Below are 23,140 nucleotides of genomic sequence, written 5' to 3'. Positions count from 1 at the left end.
GGGGGGGGTCGCGGCCAACACAACCCGGTCCGCCGATCCCGAGGCGCCCGCGACCAAGCTGTCCGCGGCTAGAAAAGTACGGCGTGGACCGGGTCGCCCTTCAGCGCGGTTTAAATACAGCTCAGACGCTCAGTGCCCGCCCCCCGAGCTCGCAGATCGCAAACCAGCTCAGCAAGCAACGGCCCCAAGATCACACACACACGCAGGCACACTAGCGCACGCGCAAACACGCAGGCAGGCAGCCAAGCACGCTCGGAGGCAGAGGAAGCTGCCGAGAATGCCGGGCTGCCTCGGCGGGAAGCAGATGGACGGCGCCGCGGCGCCCGGCGTGCATCCGCGGTACGTGCCGGAGCGGGGGCAGGTGCTCAGGGGCGTCCTGGGCGAGCTGTTCGGCTGCTTCCGCTCCGCCAAGACCCGGCCTCTGCCGCGGTGAGCGGCGAGCGCCACTGGAGTAGTTTTCGACCGATCGACCGCCGGCCGGAGAAGGGCGCGGCATGCAATGGACAGCTCGTCCCGGAGGACCGCGCATGGAGGGGCCCGGAACTGAAGCCATGAGGCTGACATATTTCCTTTCTCCATCCATTACTACCTATTTTGACGACGAACTTTCTCGTTGAAGTTGGCCTCCGTTCGCTTCGCTGGAAAAACAAATCAAAATACTGTTTGTTGACAAAACAAGCTGAAAATACGGATTATAAGACAAGCGAACAGGCTGTGTGAATTCAGTTGTTCGATTGTCCATTAACCAGGGTTATTATTTGCTCCCATGAATTGTACCGTGAGCTCTGTTTCTGGCGCTTAATTCGACTTAGGGTGTGTTTAGATCCAAAAATTTTTGGGTTTTGGGCACTGTAGCACTTTCGTTTTTATTTGGTAATTAGTGTCTAATTATGGACTAATTAGGTTCAAAAGTTTCGTCTCGCGATTTCTCATCCAACTGTGCAATTAGTTTTTTTTTCGTCTACATTTAGTACTCCATGCATGTGCCGCAAGATTTGATGTGACGGGTACTATGCAAAATTTTTTGGGAACTAAACGGGGCCTTAACGAAGAGGCAAAAGAGAGGGTTGCGTGTCTGCAACACCAGACAACAAAAACAAACTTCTATACGTGCTCCTATACGAAAAAGAACAGGAACAAGAAGATGAGAAACCGTCAGTATGGTTTATAAACTGAGACTTGCTTACGAAGAAAGGACTGCATCTGCATAAGACAGGACAAAATAAAATGATGAGAAAAGTCTTAAAGTCAAAGTCAGCCATTAGACTTGGCTTTTTGGACTTGTTTTTAGTCCTTTCTGAGTCTCTGTCGCAATGGTGAATTTTATTTTTTGACCATTATATAGTCCCTTACATATACTTCCTTCATTTGGAAAAAATATATTTGAACATAGTATCAAGGTAAATTATTTTAAATTTAGCTAAGTTTATATAAAAAGAAATATCCATACCAAATAAGTGTTATCAGATGCATCATAAGATATACTTTTTTGTATACTTTTTTATTATATAAGTATCGATATTTTTTCAATAAATTTGATTTGACTATAGAAATAGGGTTAGAAATATGTCCTTTTTCAGACAGAGGTCGTATTTACTAGCGTTGCTCTTTGCATTGTACTCCATTTGTTCAGGAAAACATGCAATTCTAGCATAGTACCATATTTTAGTATATCATGTTTAACCAATTATATATAGATAAAAAACTATAAATATTTATAACCTCAAATAAATATCATTAGATCAAAAATGAAATATATTTTCATAATATGAATATAAATATGAATATAATTCACTAAAAATTTGTTTAAACGTGAACAACTTTTTCTGTCACGCAACCTATAGTTGCATGTTTTTCCGGAGAGAGGGAGTAATAAAAAGAAGCACGAATGCACGATATTGCCATGTGAATCAGACAGTTCTTCAGAACGTTGACCCATAAGTCGACGCCAGGCTCCCTTTTGTCACCTTGGCACCTCCTAGGCCAGCTGGCACTCTGTCGTCACTCTTCACACGGGACTCCACTGATGGCTGAAACAACTTGCGACCAAATACTAGTATTCCGTTTTCACACCGACTGGCGTATATATACGTCCTTTGCTCCTCCTGTTGTCTTCCTGATCGCTCTACTACTCCTGTCGCCGCTTACAGTCCTTGTCTGGCCAGACCTGGTGACAGCCGATCGATTCTCCACTCTGAACCAACACGCCTAAAGCTCAAGCTCGACACTGCCAGTGTGAAATCTGAAAAAGTCGACGATGACTAGACCGTCCAAGATCCGCCACGACCCCGTCCGCCGTCGCGACTCGCGAGCCGGTTTGCTTCCAAGGACGGCATGCGATGCGATGCGACTCAGTGGACCTGTGGCAGTGGCACGGACGGATTGAAACTAAAGCCGGCGTAACTAACGCATGCATTGCATATTTGCATGGTCGATGGTTCGGGGTCGAGGTTCAGTGCACGAACCTGTCGTAATCTATGTACATATATGACATATATTCTCTCGTTTCGTAGCAAAGTTGCAAAGATGACGCGGACCGCCAGAATTCCTTGCACTTTAGCTCACCACGGCAACCGCATGCCATGCGATGGGTCCGGTGCCACGCACGGCCGGCCGGCCGGGGGTACGCTTTTGTTGCGGGGTGGATGGGGTCCCTGGCCGGCCGGCTGGTCTGCATGGGTCCGCACCGTGGATTCCGGTGGCCTGCTGCAGGCTTGCAAAACCAACGGTGTTTTGTGTTCAGTGCTCCGAACACAACACAATCATAGGAGTAATAACAACCTGCGCACTCCCGCAACCTGCGCTTTTGCTCGCATAGTCGCATCAGGTGATCAGGCTGAAAAGGGCAGCGAAAGCGCTCGGGTGGAGGACAGAAGGGTGCGCGGCAGGCACGCACCTGCACCTTGCGCCGCCGCAATCCCGAGGGGAGGGGGCCCCGCGCGGCGAGCTTTTCCCACGGTGCAGGCCCAGGGGACAGGTGGCGCGCCTGGCCGGCAGCCCGCCGCTCCTTCCCTGCAACTTCCCCTCGCTCCGCCCCATTCCCAAGAACTGACGGCCTGACGGGGCATCGCCGCACCCACGCAGGTAAAAGAAGCTTCCACTCACTCACTCGCTCCCAGTTGGCCAGGCGCCCAGGGCAGTCACTCAGCCAGTAGCTTCAGTTCACCACCATTTCACCGCCCCAGGCCAGCCAGACTTCCCCCATCGGGCGAATCCGTCCGTCCACCCGTCGCCATCGCGCGCCACTTCCGCTGCAGTTCTCGCCTTTTTCTCCCTCCTTTCGCTCGCTGCCGGCTCGGCCTCATCAGGCATTCTCGGCGCGCACGCCACTACGCCACACCGGCCGCAGGAGCGAGCAGGCAGCGGCAGCGCAGTGCTATAAAAATGGGGACGCACGATACAAGCCGCGGCCTCACTTTCCCTGCGTGCTCGCGCTCCCCACCTCAGCTCAGCTTCAGCCCGCCGCTCTCCAACGTAGCCAACGCCATGAGTCCCGGAGGTGCGCGCGTGGGGGACCGCGGCGGCGGCGGCGATGGCAACAAGAAGCCGCCCCCGCCGACTCCGGGAGCACATCCGCGCTACATCCCCAAGAGAGGGTCGGTGCTGAAGGGGATCGTTCGCGGCGTGCTGGGCCTCATCTCCACGCTGATCGGCGCTCCGGCGAACTCCGGCGTCCACCGCGTGCGCCCGGCGCCGCCCGGGGAAGGAGGTGATGATGGCACGGAGCAGGGGAAATAGGTGGGTGGGAGTGGGATTTGTCTGCGGCTCTGCGGTGACGATCGGCTCTCGACGGCCCAATCTTTTATCTGGGCCGTCCGTTCAAGTTAACCCCTCCCTGCTGCTTGTTTGTGTTGTCGACTTGTCGTAGCATCTTTTGCAGTACGTTTTGTTCTACTCTTTTACGCATCGTGGGTCTTGATGTTTATACATCCTGATCCTGTCTCGAATTACTACCAGTGCTTCTAGTGCCTGTGCTGTGATTTTTGTTTCTGCAGATGATTTTTGACCAGCTTTGCAGGTATCTCAGGTGCCATGCCACCAATAGTCACTTCAGTTTCCTTCTGTTTAGTGTTTCCCGATTTCTTAGATGTTTCATTCCATAAGAAGCTTGCATGAGTACTTGGTCCATTGGCCATACTAACATGAAAACGAATGAAAAAGCAAACTCTGCTGGTTCAAGCATGTGTGTGTGCAGCTAGTAAAAGCTTTGATGCGACTACCAACGCTGCACGGGATGATCTCCAGGAAGATGCCATGCGAAATGATCAGAATTTACATGCATGTCACGGACTGACAATTTTTAGTTCCAGGTTCCAGCCGTCCAGGTGGTGGATTTACCTTTTCTTTTTTTTCTTTTCTTTTCTTTTTTTGAAAGACTGGGTTTACTTAACCTAGCCTTCTTTTGTCAGAATCTCTTCCAGAGCTCGTAATTCTAAAGTTGAACACGAGATGTCACAGCTTGTTCATGGAGTTAGTTTGTCCAATGCCAATTGCATTGGCGGATAAATTACTCCAACTTGTTCCACCACGAGTCGCTTGTAAAGGTTGAGCCGTTGAACCAATCGAATCTTGCTGGAATGCAATTTTACATGCAGACCAAAGTTCATGCAACTATGCCACCATGATTCTGTCATCCAATGTCAAAACCCATATGCGAACTGCGGATAATATGTTTAGGGTTACAATTTTATCCCATTGGTACACAAACTAGGTAAAAGCATACTCTACACCTCTAACGCTGTTTTTGCCCCTGAATCGGATACTGCAGATGCTAAAGAAAAAAAATAGAAAGAAATGATAATCAATCTGCGCACAACCATTTCCGTTTGTTTCTGGCGTATCCTGCCCCTGGCCCTCACTCGAAGCCAATCACCTCCATGGACCATGGCTATGGCTGCATATATCAGGATATTTCTCAGGTTCTAGGTTTTGAGCAAATGGCTGGATCAGAAATCATTTCTGACACAGGTGGCAGGGTGAAAATTGCTTGCAGTGGCACAAATGAGTACATTAACACGGAGATGCAACGAAACAAATCCAGATCAAGGCAAAATGTCTGGACAAAACTACTGGATTATGCATGTTATTGGCTCAACTGCATTATCCAACTATGTTGTACACTTGCAGAATGTTACGATGCTGATCTATTCCTGAATGAGCGATCACGTGAAAGATGTACAACCACACAAAAAAAAAGATAAAAAAAGAGCCTCTGTCAGTGAACCAACTGCCCACCAAAATCTCTGACTAACCTTTAACTTTCTTGGATCTCTTTGGGAAAAGCTTGTGCCCCTCAAGGTGAACCTGTTGGTGCATCTGCTCCCATATCAAGTCAAACTGGCTATGGAATTTATCCTGGCACCACACCTTGACCTCAGCATAGAGAAAACCTGCATCAACATTCCATACATCCCTCAGTGCTGCCCGGCTGTCAACTAATTTTGGACCGATCTTCATCTTGTTAAGAAGATCTCCTACTCTTCGTTGCCTGGCAGGCCCCAACACAACAGATGGTGACAGCGCGAGGAAATCCTTAACATCCCGTAAACATGGCAGAACATCCCCTTTAAGCAACGCACATGCAAATACTTGCAGCCGGCTTGTTTCATCTTTGATAGGTAAACTATGCAATGGAAGCTGCCAATTATGTCGAGAAAAGATCGGACTAATGTAACAGTAGACTTGGTCATTCAGTGGGTCATAATACGGTTTCGGATCTTCCAATGGCGCAGAGAAGGTGCAGAGAGAACTAGCATACTTTAAAAGCCACCCTGGCTTTACCGTTGTTACACCATGCATGTATAACCTCTTTGTATTAAGTAGCTCCGAGTAAACTACAAGCTCTGGGGCAACTTGGGCAACAGACGATGATCGGTGCAGATATATTGTATCATCAAGTGCACAAGACTGATAACGAACAGCTCGAACCTTTCGATCTTCTGATGATTTGGAATAGGTGTGAATCCTCCTTGCAACTCTATCAGCCCATCCAGCACAAATTCCTTGCCCAAGAAGTTCCTCTTCATTCAATTGCAATACTTTTTTACTGGGCTCATTCCTCCAGGCCTGTTCAACATCATCAGAATCACCCGAATTCCAAGCAAATTCCTCGCAAAACTTGCTATGGTGAAATATTAACCGCAGAAGCTGCTTTCTCAATTTTGACATCTCTTCCATGGTTTTAAGATGAAGCGAATTAGCTCTACAGAATTCCATTGGGTTTTCCGACAACTCAAAGAACTGTAGGGCACGGGCAATGGTTAAAGCATCACTGCTAGGGTTAGAAAATTTTTCCTGTGCCTCTCTAACCACAGCCTTGAGCTTCTTCTGTCTCTTCCTTTCCCATGGACCATTAGCTTCCGGATTAATGGTTTCTTCTGATTCACCATTAGTATCACATTCATCCAATTGCTTGAGAAAAGGATTAGTAAAACTCAAAGCTGATGCAGCAGCAGCAGCATATCCCAATATGAAGTTAGATCTAGCAAATCCTTTCTGCTGGCTCTTTAAATTCTTAATCACTGTCAGAAGAAGACGAGAATGTCTTGGGCTCAAGGGGTATTGCGCCATAGCCTTCCCCATAGGTGTAAGTTTTCCATCACTATAAAGTGCTTCTAATGTCTTTAAGCAACGCACGGCTTCAACCAAACTTTCCTTGTTTGGAGGTGTAGGGAAAGGAAAGTTCTCAACCTGAAATTCATCATATGTTTTGCATGAGCTCAAAAAAGCCTAAGAAAATAAATAAATAATATTATTATCTGATAGAAGAAATTAGCAACTTTAACATTGGTACCTTATCAATAGACATGAACTTGAGCATCAGGACAACACCTTCAACTGGAACTTTCTTAATTTCAGGTTCAGCGAATTCAGGGAATAAATCGTCTTTACCATATGCTGCAGCTGAGTAGAGACGGTAACAGTGCCCAGGCCCTGTTCTTCCTGCTCTTCCAGCACGCTGGGATGCTGATGCCTTGCTTATCCATTGGACTTCATAACTTGACATCCCAGTAGCATGGTCATAATTCTTAACCTTTTCTTTTCCAGTATCAACTACATATTTTATGCCCGGAATTGTTAGAGAGGTTTCTGCAACATTAGTTGCCACCACAACTAATCTTTCCCCCTCTGGGATATCTTGAAACACTTGAAGCTGTTGTGAAGCTGGTAACATTGCATAAAGTGGCAAGACACGAAGTCGACCATGCGGAATAGGCTTATGTTCTGTGCATTTACTAAAACAACTAACTGAAGGACTGGTCTTTTCTTCAGCTTTAGCATCACTTGATTCCTCAACACTTTCCAGCACACTTGGTATTCCCAACAGAGCTCCAAATGACGCCTTCAACGCAGATGAGCTCTCAGCATCTTTCAAAAATGCTAATACTGGAACATCCTCTTCTGTAGTTTCAATAGTAACAGACTCTTCGTCATCAGTTTCAGTATCCATTTCACTCTCCGTTTCATTGTCAGAAGAATCAATATTTGGCTCAGCATTCATACCATCGTCATCATACGAGGAAAACATGTCATATCGGTGCTCAGATTTATTTCTATCAATATCATATGCTTCAAAAATTTCCTTTTCATCTACTTCTGGGCATGGACCATTATCTTCGCCATCAGTTTTCTCAGGATTCTTAGCACTTTGCACCTTGGATGCTCTTTGCAATTTCTTACACAAGTAATCCACTTCTCGTTGTCCAGTGACAAATACGAGGATTCCACCTGGTGGAAGCCTCTTGTGGATTGACATAACCTTTTTATAAGCTAGCCCTAAATAATCATCATGTGTCCTCTTTGAGAAGTGAACTGTTACTGGAAACTGCCGCACAGGTACCTTAACAGCTGGTGGGATCACATCAAACAACCTTCTATTTGAAATAAAGTCCTTCAACTGCAGAGTAGCACTCATGAGCACCACCTTTAACTGACTGATCTTATCCTCTGGTTTGATCTTAAATCCAGATCGTATTTTTTCCTGCTGCTTTGCATATAAATCCTGCCATGTGGCAAAGGTTAGCAATGAATATTTTTCATTTCATTTATATGAAATAAAGTTTTAGTTCAAACCTTGCGAATCTTTATAATTCTAGAAAGCATCCCAATAAGTATATCTGTGTTCAAGCTCCTTTCATGTGCCTCATCCAATATGATCACCGAATAGCGCTTCAACAGAAAATCACCCTGCAGAAGGTTACTAAATCAGACGATGATGCACAGGATTGGATTATATGTTACCTATTCAACGAAAAGAACAGAAATTTTTCACATATACATTTCTGGATGTCCAATCACTTTAAGTTACGGGAGAATCATTTCTGTGATCACACAATCATGGAGCATTCAATTGACTGACATAGTAAACAGCTGACAGCATGAATAAACATTGTTATAACAGTTTATGTGGATCAGTAGATATGATAAGTTTACAGTACACTACAGCTAAGATCTCGAAGGCTGCAAACATATCACTGCAATTCATTTCTTTGTTAGAGGCTTTCCCTTAAGCACAAGTGACCAGGATGAACAAAAACTTGAGTGAAGAAAAATATGTATTATAATAATAAATAAATAAATAGATTGGTAGAAGCAAATGAGATAAGTAGATAGATAAACAACCTGGATTTCTCGCAGCAAAATACCATCTGTCATGAACTTGATGGAGCATTCACTTCCTACCTTTCTATCATGCCTAACTTGGAAACCAACTTCTCTTCCCAGCTTAAGTCCTAACTCATAGGAAACCCTCCTAGCTGTGGCAAGAACAGCTACACGTCGTGGTTGGGTGATACCAATCATCCCTTTTCTATCAGCTCGATCACTAGTGCCAAAGCCAGCTTCATATAGGAACTGTACAACACAGAAAGCATAATGAACAATGACAGATTTGGCTACAATTGGACAGTTAACATAAGCAGATAACACCAAAAGTCTTAGTTTGAATACACGTTCAAGAAGCATCGTGCATGCACATATACTGACCTGGGGAACCTGAGTAGTTTTACCGCAGCCAGTCTCTCCGCACAGAATTACTACAGAATTTTCATAGATAGCTTCCATTATTTCCTGCTCCATCATTATTATTGGGAGATCCCTCCTTGCCTTCTCAACCTCATGTGGTCTTGACACAGGTACAACAATTGGAGGATTTATGCACTCTTGTACAGCATGTTCCCCATGTCCTAGTTCTTTACCCTACCAAAAAAAAAAGGAATAATTACGATCAATGAATTATATTAAAATAAGTACAGCAGGTTCTGATCTAGCACCAGGTAAGGACTAAGGATAGGTGAAACTAGCATTCGTTTGAATAATCTAAACATTGACGAGCATGCAGAAAATGAGATAAATATATAGTTTGGATCAAACTAATGACCTGCAAATCTAATTCTGCTCCAGAACAACTTGGAGTTGACAACTGAATTTTCTGATTTGTCAACATATGAGCATCATCACTAGGTTCTTCAGTTTTTGGCTCTGGAATGCCAGCTCCAAAATCCATAACCAGTTGGTATTCAATAGCTTTCACTGGATCCTTCTTCATTTCATTATTACATTCTCTACCAGAATCCACAACTGGTGCTGGCTCAACAAACTTTGATGGGGAAACTTGCTCCACAACATCACTGTTTGCAGGAACTTTCGTATCACCATTTTTCTTGAATAGTGAGAGTTCTTCAGGAACATCCAGACCAGCCTTTGAGAACTGCACAGCACGCCTCCGTTTTTCTTTCAAAGTCTCAGCCTGCAGTATAATAGAGCTCTTTGAGCAAATGCACTATTATATTGAGAAAATAACTAAATTCTGAGTGTGGTAGGGTTGATCTGCCATACTTGACCAATAGTCCCTGAAGAATGAAGCAGTGAATATGCATCCTCTGAGATCTTGTGCTTCCTATCATATGGGATCAGTGTTGTATAGTGACATCAGAAAAGCTAGCATGGTAAACAAGTAAACATGCATCATTTGCAACAGAATAAGTTAAGGAGCATACTGCAAAACCTCGATGCTTTTAGCTTGTAGCAGCTTCTTTTTCTTTTCCTCCTGGATGCAACCAAACCAACATAGCAGTAAATGCCTAATAATAGAAAAAAAAAGAGTACCAATTGGCAATGCTAAGTGGCGCACCTCCAATTTTTGCAGCTTTTTCAGCTTCGTCTTGCTCATCTTTGGGTCTTCCTTCTTGGCTTTCTTACCATCCTGGAAATTTAGTGGTTTCAGAGTTCACATATGCAATCCTAACATTGGGTGCGATGGAGTTGTGAAGGAAAACCAATAAACTGGGCTCCAAGTCAAGCTGACATTACCTTGGCTTTCCCTTGCGCCTTGTTCTTCCTTTTGCAGGGCAAAATCAGGGCGTTGCTGTCTTCCATGCTTTAGCTGCAAAGGCTGCAATCTCAAGCAAAGCTCACACACAAGGGACAACGGACGACACGAGCATAGGCGGTCTGAGACCAGGAGCGAACCAGCAAATGACACGGGTGTATATTGAAAAAAAAAATCGAAGTTAGTAGGCATAATTCACGTATGCACTTGCAATTAGATCAGGTTCGATAACAAATAGCCAAATGGCTTACGTTCAGTCTTCGAGTGCTGCTCGGTGACGCAAAGCGGGAAGGGGAGAGAAGGTAGGTTAGGGTTTGAGTGCTGCGCGGTTTCGCACAGCAGGAAGGCAAGAGAAAGGCGGGCATACCTGTTGGATGCTCGTTGCCGGAGAAGGGCCCGACGAAGACCAGGGGGTAGGGCGGCCGCGGCGGCGGCGGCGGCGGTAGCGTCGTAGAGCACGCGGGGGGAACGAATAGACCAGGGGGCAGCGCAACCGCGGAGCCTCCTCCTGACATGAGCTTCATTGTTTCCTTGGCCCACTAACTCATACGGCCCACCTGCTCTTCGCCTCACGTCGCAAGGCCCACGGCTGTGACCCTCTTTTCTGACCTTCACGTTCCGGTCAGCCCCTGCCTCCGGTCCTCCCCCTCCACTCCCCAAGCCCCCCACTCCTCTAGATCGCCGGGCCCTCGCTCGGCTCGGCCATGGCGGCCGGCTCCGCGGCGTCCCTCGTCGCGGCGGCCATCTGCCTCGCCCTCGCCGTGCTCGCGCCCGCCGTCCCCCGTGAGTTGGTCCTCTAAAATCATCGCCTACTCTAGTTGTTTAGGCGGAAATTGCTCAGTCGAATCGAGACGATCGCTTGCTTCCGTTGCTTACTCTGTTATGCGATGCTGAGATTCTAGGGTAAATCTTATGGGCCTTAGGTTTTAGCAGGTCACAGTACGACTTCCAGGTGAATTGGGTAGTAGAGTAGCAGACCTAGTTAGCTCTAAAACTTTGGCAAACTCCTTCGTTGTTGTGCTGGTATTTGAGATTGGAAGCTAGCAAAGCCTTGCTGGCTCTTCAACTGATTGTTGGCACTGCTCGACTACAGCTTAGAATTATAATTGGTATGTGTTCTGTTGTTAAAATTGAGACCAAACCAGGGGTTAGTTATGATTTTGGTGTATTTTTTACCTAATTCTCAGCAACTGGGAGATAAGAGTGACATGTTTGGGGCATATGGCTGTTCTATAGCTCTTCATATTTCTCTACACGCTTATTCTACTGTAACTGGATGTTGCTATTGCCATTTCATTTTATAGGAGGTGGTGCCACGTTGGAATCAGTTCCAGACCTTGTGAAGGCAATGTACCTAAACATTGAAAGCTTCCCTTGTGTGAGGCTGCTGAATCTTTCTGGTGAAATTGGCTGTTCTAGTGAGTCTCCACTCTACACTTATGTAGTCTAGCATCTTCTGCCATTACTAAACCTGACCTCCCCATGTCATTAAGAGCAACTGGTTATTGAAATGACTTTTGTGCTGTCAGATCCTGGAAGTGAAAAGGTCATTGCACCGATTGTAAGATTTAGAAAAGGCAGTGATCAATTGATCCAAGCATCCACTATTCTCTTTCCCTTAGATCAGATGTCAGATTTCTTTATGAGGTACATGTAAGCACAACTGCAAGTATTCGCATCTTTTTGAGTTTGTATGTGCTTGTGAAACGTGAGGTGTTGAAGTTTGCCTCTTGCCTTGGTACTAACCAAAGGAAGTTAAGCTTATTATTTATTTTTTTGCCTTCTAAAGTCATATAGCCTTTGGGGTGTTAAGATTTGATAATAATAATATTTGGGTGCTATTATCCAGGGTATCCAATGATCCAGAACTTCACCAGAAGGTGGCTGGTGTATTGATTGAGTCAAATGGTGTCAACAATGACTTACAAGGTCAGTATTCTGAACCAGCATCTCTCTGTTTGCTTGTGTGTTATTTGCATATTTTTGCCTGATGATCCCTAAGAATGTACTGTTTATTGCTATATAGAGCTGTCGCCTGATAGAAAATTTCCACAAGATGATTTTGCACCCTACTCAAATCACAGCCATGATTGGAATCCTGCTGTAAGTAACAGGGTTGGTTACACTGGTGCCACCCTTTAAGAGTCAAACTTGCTGCTTCCCTGCAATGTAAAAGTTAAATCTTATGTTGAATGTGCCTCAGTTACTCTATTATCTTGTAGGGATCAGGTATCATGTGGAACAGATATAACTTCCCTGTATTTCTACTTTCAGAAGAGAGTACAAAGACTCTTCAAAAGGTAGTTTTCTGTCTTCTTTGTTGCATACCTTTTTATTTTCAAAGTCCTGTTTATCTAATCTTTTGTTCCACATTTGTATATTGATGATGACTGTCGATAAAAGATTTCAGAAAAAAATGAGAAGACTGGCAATGGATATAGAGCAAATTTTGCAGAATTCGACCTTGTTATGCAGGTTTGGATTCTTTTTTAGTCCTTATTATGTCGTATTGACAACTGAAGCATGATCTTTGATCAAATGGGACTATTCTTCTTCTAATTGACATGAACTTCAGACAACCAAAGCTCAAACACATGATTCAGCATCCTGCCTCAAAGAACAATCATGCTTGCCCTTAGGAGGACACAGGTGTGTTTTTTCCGCTTAGAGGTAGTTTGCAAGTTGCATAATCATGTATACACTATACACTAATACAGTAAAGTTGAAAATTGTCTGTCAGAAGATATGTACCTGCAGAGTGTCATACCTTTATATTTAGTTTTTATATGTTATGTCATTGTTTAAATCCTCATATTTGAAGGGCAGTGTATGGGCTTCATTACCGCCACTTAAAAATGGATCTGCAGAGCATCAGAAACCTTTAATATTGGCTATTGCATCCCAAGATTCTGCATCGTTTTTTCGGGACCGTAGTCTTGGTTCAGATTCTCCCATATCTGTAAGCTACTAGTTTGCTAACGGTTTGCGATCGTCCTATTCATATTATTCATTTGTGCCAGATAAATAATTTCTTGAGTTGTTTCACAGGGATTGATTGCCTTGCTTACTGCTGTTGACGCTCTTTCTCACATTCATGATCTAAGCAACCTTAAGAAACAGGTATGATATGACTGCTGAAATTTTGTTTGCTAGTTGCTTCCATGTTATTATGCTGGATATTCTTTTCTCTCTTGCTTATAGCAGGTATCCAGCAAATCTTATCCACCAATTTATCTTTTGTTCTATTATACTTGTTGTGAGGTCCAAGCTACTGGTATCTTTGTTAATGTTCTTATACCTTAGCTTACGCATGGAATGGTACATCTAATGTGGTTCTTCATATCACTCGCACTGAAATTATGTGTGATTGGTTCCTGAAGCAACATCTTCTTCCTGACATTTTCCTCATTTTTGATACAGCTTGTGTTCGCTGTTTTTAATGGTGAGGCCTGGGGTTATCTTGGTAGTCGGAAATTCTTACAGGAATTAGATGAAGGTGCTGCTTCTGTGAATGGAATTAGTAGCTTAATGATTGACCAGGTGAGTGCCAGACAAGTTAATACAGGCAGTGGCAGCCTCAGACTATTGTTAATCATTTTTCAAACATATATAAAGGCTTTGTTTTGAACGCTTTTTTTTGGTCTTGTGTCATGATATTTGCTTTCTGCAGAGTTTATGTCTACCAATTATAATGAATACTTTTTTCAGAATTTTACTGACAGCTTTGAATCACAAGCGATATACATATCTGTTTGAATGCCATTGCCATCCTCACTTGTGTTATCTGAGCTCTCACTTTGGACATATTTAGGTAGTGGAGATTGGTTCTGTTGGCAAAGCTATACTTGAGGAATATCCATCATTTTATGTGCATGCTGAAGGGGTAAGGATTTTTGGAAGTGCACTGTAACTGTAAGAGCTGAAATGGCTGGTCGCCACATGTGCAGTTAGAATATTGCTTTCAAATATCTTTTTGTGATGTCTTAGTGCTAGTACATTGTTATATGTCAAAACAACCATACCATTTTCTTTACACATGATATTTGAGCTGGCCAATTTTGACCATGGAGATTGTATTTGTTCTAAATTGTAAGTAATCTTGGCTTTTTCTAGGTATACATATTTTTTACTATGTATCTAAGACAGTGTATATCTAGGTGCATAGCAAAACCTATGCACCTAGAAAAGCCAAAAACAAATTACAATTTGGAACGGAGGAAGTAGTTATTATTGATATTGCACAGCCTGCCAATGTAAACTTTTAGTATTGTACTGGCAGATAGTTCACATTTTAAAGAATTCACTAGTCAATAATTGGATAAACATTTACTGAACTTTTGTGGTGTCTATGCCCTCATCTATACAATTAATGGTGGCTGCACTCCCTTTGATTGATTGATTGCGAAGAAAAGAACCTTTTCCCCCCTCAAATTTCTATACAAACATGTTTCATTATATCATGTTATGAAGATACATACATGAAGAGATCTACTAGAGTAATTGTGTTCCTTTCTTCAGTGAAGGCATAAAGCACACTGGGTGTCCAAATAATGGTCATGTTTGTATCCACGATGAAAATTGCAATAAAAATGATGCTTATAGTAGACACCATTCTTTCCTATTTATTATATTTGTCCTATGCTTGTACAGAATTCATCAGCTTCAAAGAAAATATTAGATGCACTGCAAAGCGCCAGCAAGTCGCTTGGTTCTGATGATGTTAAAGTAAAACAAGCAGCTTCATCAAATCCTGGTGTTCCACCATCTTCATTAATGTCATTCATAAGGAAGGTAAAACCACTTATGCTTAGTAAATATATGCGATTCATAGTTGCTCCCTTTGTTTGAGGAACTTTTTTTCTCTCTTGAACATCCATAACATTATTTTTTTCCCAATATGTTTTATTTGGAGACTTCTGCTCATGATCTGTTGTCAATTAATGAACGTAGAATACGTCAACTTCTGGAGTTGTGTTGGGGGATTTTGATTCCCACTTTTCCAACAGATTTTATCATAGCTATCTGGATAACCCTGGTAAGATAATGCATAAATCTGACAACATTGCTCTTGAAAATTCATCTGTTAGCATGTGACATATCCTTTTTTTTCTGCAGTAAACATCAATTCCTCGTCAATAGCTGCAGCTGCTGCTTTGGTTGCCAGGTCGCTGTATATTCTTGCTAGTGATGACTCAGTTGTCGATCTCATAACACTAAACACTATAAAAGTGAATGTTTCATTGGTCGAAGAACTTATTGGATGTCTGCTTACTTGCAATCCTGGTCTTTCTTGTGGCCTTGTGAAAAGATTCATTTCTCCAAGCAATTCCTGCCCAAGTCATTATGTTGGTGTTTTTCTGGATGACCCTTCTGGCACACAGTTTCCTTCATATGCAGATGACACGTCTCGCTTTGTATGGAACTTCTTGGCAGACAGAACTTCTAATTTGGCAGGCAATAAAAGCTCATGTACTGGAAAGTGTGGTGATGAGGGTGAAGTATGTGTAGGGGCAGAGGTGGAGGGTGGAGGTAGATGTGTTGTATCGACAACCAGGTAACCTGTGTTTACTAGTTATGCTTATGCAGCTTTTTTTTTTGTTGCTTTTATTATATTCAGCTGCTGCTGAAGAAACAATTTATTGAACCCAGAAGAAACTCTAGTTTTAGTACACTTTTATGTCTGTTAGCCAACGTATAATTAATTCACTTATAATCCTTGTGTTCAGCAAAAGGTTGCCATTATGTTTTCACCTTTTCTCCACTTGGAGACCTACTGATTATTGCAACACATCACTTCCCAGGTATGTTCCTGCTTATTCAACTCGGGTGAAGTTTGAGGACAATGCATGGCACGTTCTTCCAGCAAACTCGTCAGATCCAATGGGCGCTGCAGATCCTGTGTGGACTGAAAGCTACTGGAACACTATTGGCCTCAGGGTCTACGCAGTGCAAGATTCAGCTTACGATTGGCTTATTCTTCTTGCTGGGCTCGTTATCACTGCTGCATCTTATTGCGCTGTACACTTTGGCAGAACATACATTTCAAAGGTGGTGAAGCATGACTGAAGCGTTAGTGAGTTGCTCCACTGATTCTGGGGTATTTAGAGTTGGAGATAGAACTAATTGAGCTGGCGATTTGTAGAACATTAGCAGCACATGAGACAGGGTGATTGAACTGCGAGAAAGCCACAATGAATTATGAAGCCTTCCAGCTGAGGAGCCTATGGATGTAGTCCGTCATCATTATGCGGACGTCCAGGTTAGAGGCCCTTCTCTTGGGCCGATGCAATATGAAACTGTGCCCCTGGCACGTTTGGTACTGTCGTACTGAGCTAGTAGGTAGATTATGAGACGCCTCTAGCTCTAGGTGGATGTTTCCAGGAACGTGTGTTTTTCTTTGTTTGTGGATGCTGCGTACTCAGTTTTGGTTGCGTATAAGCCTGTTCCTCACGACTCTTATGGATTTGCGCACACCAATTATTATACCGGTACTCGCATGCTGATTGGATCTTTGTATCGTGTTTGGTTTCACCGCTCCAGTTGTCAGGTTATCTGAAAGCTGCTGGTTCGTTCCCTATCTTATCCTCCACCGACGATCGGATCTTCGGCATATCTGCCATGTGACCTATGTCCACCGTTTTGCATGCCTTGGTTTAGACTACTTGCCGAGCCATCTTGGGAAGATGATACCTTGTGCTTCTGCAGTTCTGCTACATCTGCAAATGCACAAAGAGAACTACGAAGTGCTCGTTTTGCACGTAGTCTCGACCAGCTCAGAGTAATCTTCGTAGTCGTTTCGAACTTAAACTAGCGGAATCCACTACTGCATGGAACGCGACGCGCGGCACAGATCCTGCCGGGAACAAGCGACAGATGGGAGGGGAGAATGGGAGATTCCTCTCGCGGTCGCAGCGTTGTTTGTAACGGCGCCAGCGCAGGACAACGAGGCCACCCTGTCTTGGGCGTGCTCAATCACACGTCACACCAGAATTATTTTAATCATCATCAGGCTCACAAAAGTGAGGTTAGCAACCACGGTGGAGAATCTGTGTTGCTGTTAACGTCGTTTCTGATTCACACGGCAGCAGCATTTTTTACTTGCCAAATCAAGCTACCTTTTCACTTACAATGTCACCAACTCGTGATTATCCTGTACAGAGCACAGGCTACAGAGTTAGGAACTCTCAGCAGATCAGTAGCGTGAGTGCACCAAAAAGGTCAGCTGGATGCGTGTCAATGTGTATCGTGACACCAACTAGAAAAAGGTGCCGTAGCGGTACCACCGAGCCTAAATAATCAACGCTCGTGTGTTTCGGTCGGGTGGAATATTTTGCGAGCTGTTATGTTAATGAACTTGCATTTCATTGTACTATACTGTACACATGTTTGTGCAAGTTGATATCAAGAACGGATTTAAATTGGACCAATCCATAGAAACTCTATGAAGTCCATGGAAACAAGGCTAGCATTTATCTCTCTATTTTTATAAAAGAAATGTTACTAGTCGCCTCTCTCTTTGTTCATGAAAAGGTGCTCTGGTGAGACAACATCTGTTTGATCAGACATGACACGGCAAGCTGAGTCACGATAATAATTAATAACATGTTCATACATCACATGGTTTCTTATTTAGGTAACTGAAATTATAATTATGTGTATGCAAAGCTCCTTATTTAAAATCTGTTGGGATCCATGCAACTAAGCTAGTAATAACTTTTTAATAGATGGGATTGTTTGGATCCCCTAGTTGCATTTAGCTTGAGGAGCCAGCTAATACTTTTTTATTAGTTGGGTAGTTCAATTTAATAAACTATTATAATCGGATAATGTGTATCGATTAGAGTTTTTCTTTTACAGTTACCGTAAGCTCTGGTCCATCAGTCCATGCAAATCCAAAACACACTTACAAAAACGGGCGTGCCTTTCTTCCTCATCCGTGATACTCCCACAGATTCTTATCAAAACAGAGGAACCCCTCACAAAAAAACAAAACCACCGCACCATGGAATCGCTGACGCTTCGCGCCTCGACGGCGGCGGCGCCGCTGCAGCAACGCCGGCTCCCCGGGCGGCAGCGCGCGACGTACGTCCGCGCCACGGCCTCCGCGTCCGCCGCCGGCGAGCCGGACCTCTCGGTGCGCGTGAACGGGCTGCAGATGCCCAACCCGTTCGTGATCGGGTCGGGGCCACCGGGCACCAACTACACCGTCATGAAGCGCGCCTTCGACGAGGGCTGGGGCGGCGTCATCGCCAAGACTGTGAGTCGCTCCCCCTCGCCCCTAACCGGTGTGGCGGTGTCTCCCGTGGTCTTGCTTGCGTGGTTGCGCCATAAAGTTGGCACCCATTTTTTTCTCTGAATCCGTCGTCGTTACGGTGCACTGTGTACGATCTGTGGGCGGAGTGTCAGTTCACTTCGATCACGTAAATAGTTGACGCCATTGCCTTTCGGTCTCATGATTCAGATTTGGGCTGGAACTTAGATGATGCAGTGGGGCCGTGGGGGGACCGATTTGAGGTTGTTGAGAACTACTAGCCCTTACGTTGATGTCCAACAAGCGGCTGTAGTGGTATGTATTTGGTTCGTGAAATCGAATCTTGGAACCATGGACGTGCTGATCACGTTACTTTCATTGGTTTCGGGACAGATCCTATGTGGGTACCCAAGTAAGAATTGACAACAATTTGACTGGTTAAGAAACTGATCTCTGCATATCATAAGAGAATTGGCTACAGTGGAAATATTTTGTTCATTTTTACCGTACTGGACTAGTAATGTTGATCACTTGTCCTAGTGGCTAAGGGTTTTTTTTCCTGTTTGACCATTTGTACATTATTGGCAAACCTCACTTGTCCTAGTGCTAAGTTGTTGATCTGCTGATAGAGTTGGATAGCCCAGTTTTCAGATGAGCGTTTATATCCTAACTAGTACAAGTAAATATAAGAGTCTGCAGTTCTGCAATGGACCTTCTCAGTAATGACTTTAATTTTGTTGGTCCCACTATGCATTGGACCTGTGTAGTCATCACTTTATCCCCAATAGGTTCCTTTACTCCCTTAACATTGTGGCTAATCACTGCTGCTTTGACATGACATCTAGGTGTCTTTGGATGCTGAAAAAGTTATCAACGTGACTCCTCGTTATGCAAAGCTTCGGGCAGAACCAAATGGGGCTGCCATGGGGCGCATCATTGGATGGCAGAACATTGAACTCATCAGCGACAGGCCTCTGGAGACCATGCTGAATGAGTTCAAGCAGTTGAAGAAAGAGTATCCTGACAGGATACTCATCGGCTCAATTATGGAGGAGTACAACAAAGCTGCATGGCATGAGCTTATTGAACGTGTTGAAGGGTCTGGAGTGGTACCTTTCTTTCACATGTTTATATTGGTGCATCTGCATATACTTGAACATAATGGAATGCAACTAATATCTGTTTTTGTTAGGATGCTCTTGAGATTAATTTCTCATGTCCACATGGCATGCCAGAGAGAAAAATGGGTGCTGCTGTGGGGCAAGACTGTGATTTGCTAGAGGAAGTTTGTGGTTGGATTAATGAGAAGGCCACTGTCCCTGTTTGGGCAAAGATGACTCCTAACATTACAGACATTACACAGGTTAGTTGAGTATAGCATCTATGCAGCACTTCATACTACCTGTGTTGACCTGTGTCAACAACTAATGAATTCCTAAGTTTTTACTCACTCAATTATTTGCACGTCTTTGTTCTTATTTTCCATTATTTAAGTAGCTTGATTCTCTGATTTAACTTTTGTTGATCCTCCAGAAGACCAGAATAAGTCAGATTTGAAAATAAGTAGCGTACTTTATCTGCACTATTTTTCCCATTGCATCTTTTCATGGTTTTTGGATGATATCAAGTTGTGAGATCTGGCCATGTTCTGTAAATGCAATCAGTTCTGTAGCAGCTAACTCCATGTTCTGCAAATGCAATCAGATATGTAGCAACTAACCTATACTCCCTTGAAATAATCTTATCTTTCTTTTGGACATTACACAATGGCCTGAGGCCCTGAGCCCCTTACATCATAACAATTATTGAATACAAATTTCGCATCAATAGGCTTACCGGTTTCCCAATGGTACTGTAGTATTTTACTGAATTGTAATACTGTTTTTTTTGCATTAGATTGCTGAGTAACATTTTTCTTTTTCTTTCTTTTCTTCTCTTATTAGATTTCATTTCCCCCTATCTTGACTTGACATTTTGCAGCCTGCAAGAATATCTCTTAAATCTGGATGTGAAGGAGTTTCTGCAATTAACACAATTATGAGCGTAATGGGGATTAATCTCAAAACGTTGCGTCCGGAACCTTGCGTGGAAGGGTTAGATTCAATTCCCTGAGTTATTTTTGTCACATGTTCATTTATCTGTTACAAAGTTGAAACATCATTGTGTTTTGCAGGTATTCTACACCTGGGGGTTATTCTGCAAGAGCTGTGCACCCTATAGCACTTGCTAAAGTCATGCAGATAGCAAGGATGATGAAAGAAGAATTTGCTGATGGACAGTCTCTCTCCGCCATTGGTGGTGTGGAGACTGGCAATGATGCTGCTGAGTTTATTCTTCTTGGTGCTGATACAGTACAGGTGAAACAGCATATTTGCTAATTAAATTTGGTAGCCATATAGCGACTCCTTTTACTGTGCATACCCATGTCTTCGTTTAGCATATAGTTGTACTGAGTTGTATTGTTTTTTTTTCAAACATCACTTTCACAGTTATCACTTTGCGTATCTTGGAAATTGTCTAACCATGACTAACAAGCTTAACCCACAGGTATGCACCGGTGTGATGATGCATGGTTATCCCCTTGTGAAGAAGCTTTGTGCTGAATTACAGGATTTCATGAGAGAGCACAACTTTTCATCGATTGAAGAGTTTCGAGGGTATGCAACAACTCCCCCTAGCTTTCAAAGTTCAACTCTTTGCCCCAGTCTTCCAAGGACCGTTACATTACTAAAGCGTAGAAACATAATAAGCTTTGCCAGTAAATCATTAACATGAGATCTCAAGGCCTTCCCGAGTACTCCATTCTAAATTATTAATCATTTTGGCTTTTCTAGGTACATATATTTTGCTATGCACCTACATGTACATAGTAAAAACTAATCCATTCATTCCAAATTATAAGACGCTTTCGCTTTTCTAGATACATAGCTTTTGCTATGTACTTAGATATACACTATGTCTAGAATCAATATAACTAGAATAGCCAAAACGTCAGCCAAAATGACTTAGGTTTGGAATGAAGGGAGTAAAAAATAATTGCTTGGGACTATCATTGATCTAGGCTCAAGGAGTGTGACTAGGTGAGTTCTCTAACGAAGACGTGCTAAGTCTTAGAAAAGACTTGTTTCCAGAAAGAGAAAATGATGCGGTGTAAATGGGTTGAATATAATCATGAAAATGAGGACTTGGTAACGATCAAGTCATAATTAAGTATGCGTCCTATAGAAACATTCCTTGTGCCCTTCTTTGCACGCCTGGCCCTACCCTGTGTGAATGATGTGGAAGTGGAACAAAGTCTTGTGAGTGTGATGATTGATTCCTTGACACTTGACCTCGTTTTACTCTGTTGTCACCAGGAAGTTTCTCAGAAGCATCATTTGTTCAGTGCTAGATATGCGCACCACTTATAGAAAATACCTGGGCTGCCCCTTTACAAATTTATAAACATGCTTTATTTTCTGTTTTTTTTTTTGTTGAATCATACAAACTAAAACCTGTCTTCTCATCATCTCAGGGCCTCGCTTCCGTACTTCACGACGCACACAGATTTGGTTCACCGGCAACAAGAGGCGATCAAGCAGAGGAAGGCCATCAAGAAGGGCCTTCAATCAGACAAGGACTGGACAGGTGATGGGTTCGTCAAGGAGACTGAAAGCATGGTATCCAACTGATGCATTTCTGCCACCCCCCATCCGGCCATCCCTTCCACCATGCTTCAACTTGTGACTAAATCATGTTCAAGGAGAGATAGTGTGAAACATTTGCTTCATCCTTTTAATAAACGCGCACCAGAATGCCATATACCAAGCGTGTAATCCTCATCTGTACATGGTTCTGAACATTGGACCTTCAGTCTATAGAACAAGTCATGAACCCACAAGTCATTTCCAGCTTCCGATAGTTCGTGACAACGGGTGACATTGTGCGATATATTTTTCATGTGAACATGAATTTGTAGCACTGAGCTGAGGAATATCTGGACGACTGGACTTGACCTGGTAAAGCTTGGAGACTTAAATCTCGTACGGGGCCACGGGGGTCTCGAGTTTGTAGGTGAGTGATGTGTGAGGACATGCTGGCCTCAGCTTCAAGTCAGGTCCAACTTCAAGTCTTCGCCAAAATCTCATCCCGTTCAGGGCAGGGCAGCATTTGGTTGGCTGTTGCGTAGCTGATGAACATGCTGCTACTGCTAACGACACGGTGTTGTTCTGTTGTACGGGTATTAAGATTCAGTCTTCTCTAAGAAGTCAGGTTCACATCAATATCTGGAAGTGCGTGCTCATTTCAGAAGGTTCAAGGTTTGTAGGAACTTTGAGCTCAACTATGTGTCTTCCTATTCATAAACGGAAATGGGGCCAGTGGGATCTTTCCTTTACAAATTCCCATTTCATACTAGCCACTAGGCCATGAACATGAGCCCTAGCATGGTGGTTTCTAAGTGCCGGTTAACAAGGCTTTAATCGAAAACTGTCCTAAGGTACACAACACGCCATCGGTCAAACTTAACCCTTTTGCAAGCACGAGGAACTTCATTAGTTCCCACTAGCATCGCCATTCAT

General features: G+C 43.6%; 4 protein-coding genes across 7 annotated transcripts; 3 read left to right on the top strand and 1 right to left on the bottom strand.

The window, feature by feature from the left end:
- Window positions 1-2,852: 2,852 nt before the first annotated feature.
- LOC136467694 (uncharacterized) lies at window positions 2,853-4,825 on the top strand. Its single transcript, XM_066466463.1, has 2 exons — window positions 2,853-4,325; window positions 4,410-4,825. The coding sequence occupies exon 1, from the start codon at window positions 3,385-3,387 to the stop codon at window positions 3,736-3,738; it is 354 nt and encodes a 117-aa protein (XP_066322560.1). The 5' UTR covers window positions 2,853-3,384; the 3' UTR covers window positions 3,739-4,325; window positions 4,410-4,825.
- A 144-nt stretch (window positions 4,826-4,969) lies between these two features.
- LOC136467692 (ATP-dependent RNA helicase DEAH13-like) lies at window positions 4,970-10,847 on the bottom strand. 4 transcript variants are annotated; one of them, XM_066466458.1, is made up of 11 exons: window positions 10,698-10,847; window positions 10,312-10,452; window positions 10,133-10,204; window positions 9,999-10,048; window positions 9,838-9,898; window positions 9,380-9,748; window positions 8,986-9,198; window positions 8,623-8,853; window positions 8,074-8,187; window positions 6,794-8,002; window positions 4,970-6,690 (listed from the first exon to the last, which is right to left on the bottom strand). In XM_066466458.1, the coding sequence occupies exons 2-11, from the start codon at window positions 10,375-10,377 to the stop codon at window positions 5,248-5,250; spliced, it is 3,828 nt and encodes a 1,275-aa protein (XP_066322555.1). In that variant the 5' UTR covers window positions 10,378-10,452; window positions 10,698-10,847; the 3' UTR covers window positions 4,970-5,247. The 4 variants fall into 4 exon arrangements, with proteins under 4 accessions (XP_066322555.1, XP_066322557.1, XP_066322556.1 ...); XM_066466460.1 differs by having other exon boundaries at window positions 10,312-10,393; window positions 10,698-10,828; XM_066466459.1 differs by having other exon boundaries at window positions 10,582-10,807.
- A 93-nt stretch (window positions 10,848-10,940) lies between these two features.
- Window positions 10,941-16,840, top strand: LOC136467693 (nicastrin-like). Its single transcript, XM_066466462.1, has 16 exons — window positions 10,941-11,113; window positions 11,635-11,748; window positions 11,860-11,977; window positions 12,180-12,259; window positions 12,357-12,433; window positions 12,553-12,630; window positions 12,734-12,805; window positions 12,906-12,979; window positions 13,157-13,289; window positions 13,379-13,450; window positions 13,751-13,870; window positions 14,142-14,213; window positions 14,981-15,121; window positions 15,281-15,365; window positions 15,446-15,884; window positions 16,132-16,840. Exons 1-16 carry the CDS (start codon window positions 11,035-11,037, stop codon window positions 16,394-16,396), a joined length of 2,019 nt encoding a protein of 672 aa, XP_066322559.1. The 5' UTR covers window positions 10,941-11,034; the 3' UTR covers window positions 16,397-16,840.
- A 1,410-nt stretch (window positions 16,841-18,250) lies between these two features.
- Window positions 18,251-22,474, top strand: LOC136464399 (dihydropyrimidine dehydrogenase (NADP(+)), chloroplastic-like). The gene is made up of 7 exons (XM_066463351.1): window positions 18,251-18,587; window positions 19,427-19,690; window positions 19,774-19,944; window positions 20,562-20,674; window positions 20,755-20,938; window positions 21,129-21,238; window positions 22,096-22,474. Exons 1-7 carry the CDS (start codon window positions 18,333-18,335, stop codon window positions 22,250-22,252), a joined length of 1,254 nt encoding a protein of 417 aa, XP_066319448.1. The 5' UTR covers window positions 18,251-18,332; the 3' UTR covers window positions 22,253-22,474.
- The last annotated feature ends 666 nt before the right edge of the window (window positions 22,475-23,140 follow it).

Source organism: Miscanthus floridulus, chromosome 7 (assembly GCF_019320115.1).
Source record: "Miscanthus floridulus cultivar M001 chromosome 7, ASM1932011v1, whole genome shotgun sequence".
Taxonomy (NCBI): Eukaryota; Viridiplantae; Streptophyta; class Magnoliopsida; order Poales; family Poaceae; genus Miscanthus; species Miscanthus floridulus.
This window is presented reverse-complemented; position numbering and strand designations above follow the sequence as displayed.

Bases quoted from the DNA above. Each gene is read 5' to 3' on its own strand.
- LOC136467692 (XM_066466458.1), bottom strand. From the start codon at position 10,377: ATGGAAGACAGCAACGCCCTGATTTTGCCCTGCAAAAGGAAGAACAAG. The intron at 9,899-9,998 runs GTATGCTCCTTA...CCCATATGATAG, and splicing joins AAAAGCATCGAGGTTTTGCA to GAAGCACAAGATCTCAGAGG. The intron at 6,691-6,793 runs GTACCAATGTTA...GATGAATTTCAG, and splicing joins AGTTCATGTCTATTGATAAG to GTTGAGAACTTTCCTTTCCC.
- LOC136467694 (XM_066466463.1), top strand. From the start codon at position 3,385: ATGGGGACGCACGATACAAGCCGCGGCCTCACTTTCCCTGCGTGCTCG.
- LOC136464399 (XM_066463351.1), top strand. From the start codon at position 18,333: ATGGAATCGCTGACGCTTCGCGCCTCGACGGCGGCGGCGCCGCTGCAG. The intron at 18,588-19,426 runs GTGAGTCGCTCC...CATGACATCTAG, and splicing joins GCGGCGTCATCGCCAAGACT to GTGTCTTTGGATGCTGAAAA. The intron at 20,939-21,128 runs GTGAAACAGCAT...CTTAACCCACAG, and splicing joins TTGGTGCTGATACAGTACAG to GTATGCACCGGTGTGATGAT.
- LOC136467693 (XM_066466462.1), top strand. From the start codon at position 11,035: ATGGCGGCCGGCTCCGCGGCGTCCCTCGTCGCGGCGGCCATCTGCCTC. The intron at 15,366-15,445 runs GTAAGATAATGC...TTTTTTCTGCAG, and splicing joins TAGCTATCTGGATAACCCTG to TAAACATCAATTCCTCGTCA. The intron at 15,885-16,131 runs GTAACCTGTGTT...ATCACTTCCCAG, and splicing joins TGTGTTGTATCGACAACCAG to GTATGTTCCTGCTTATTCAA.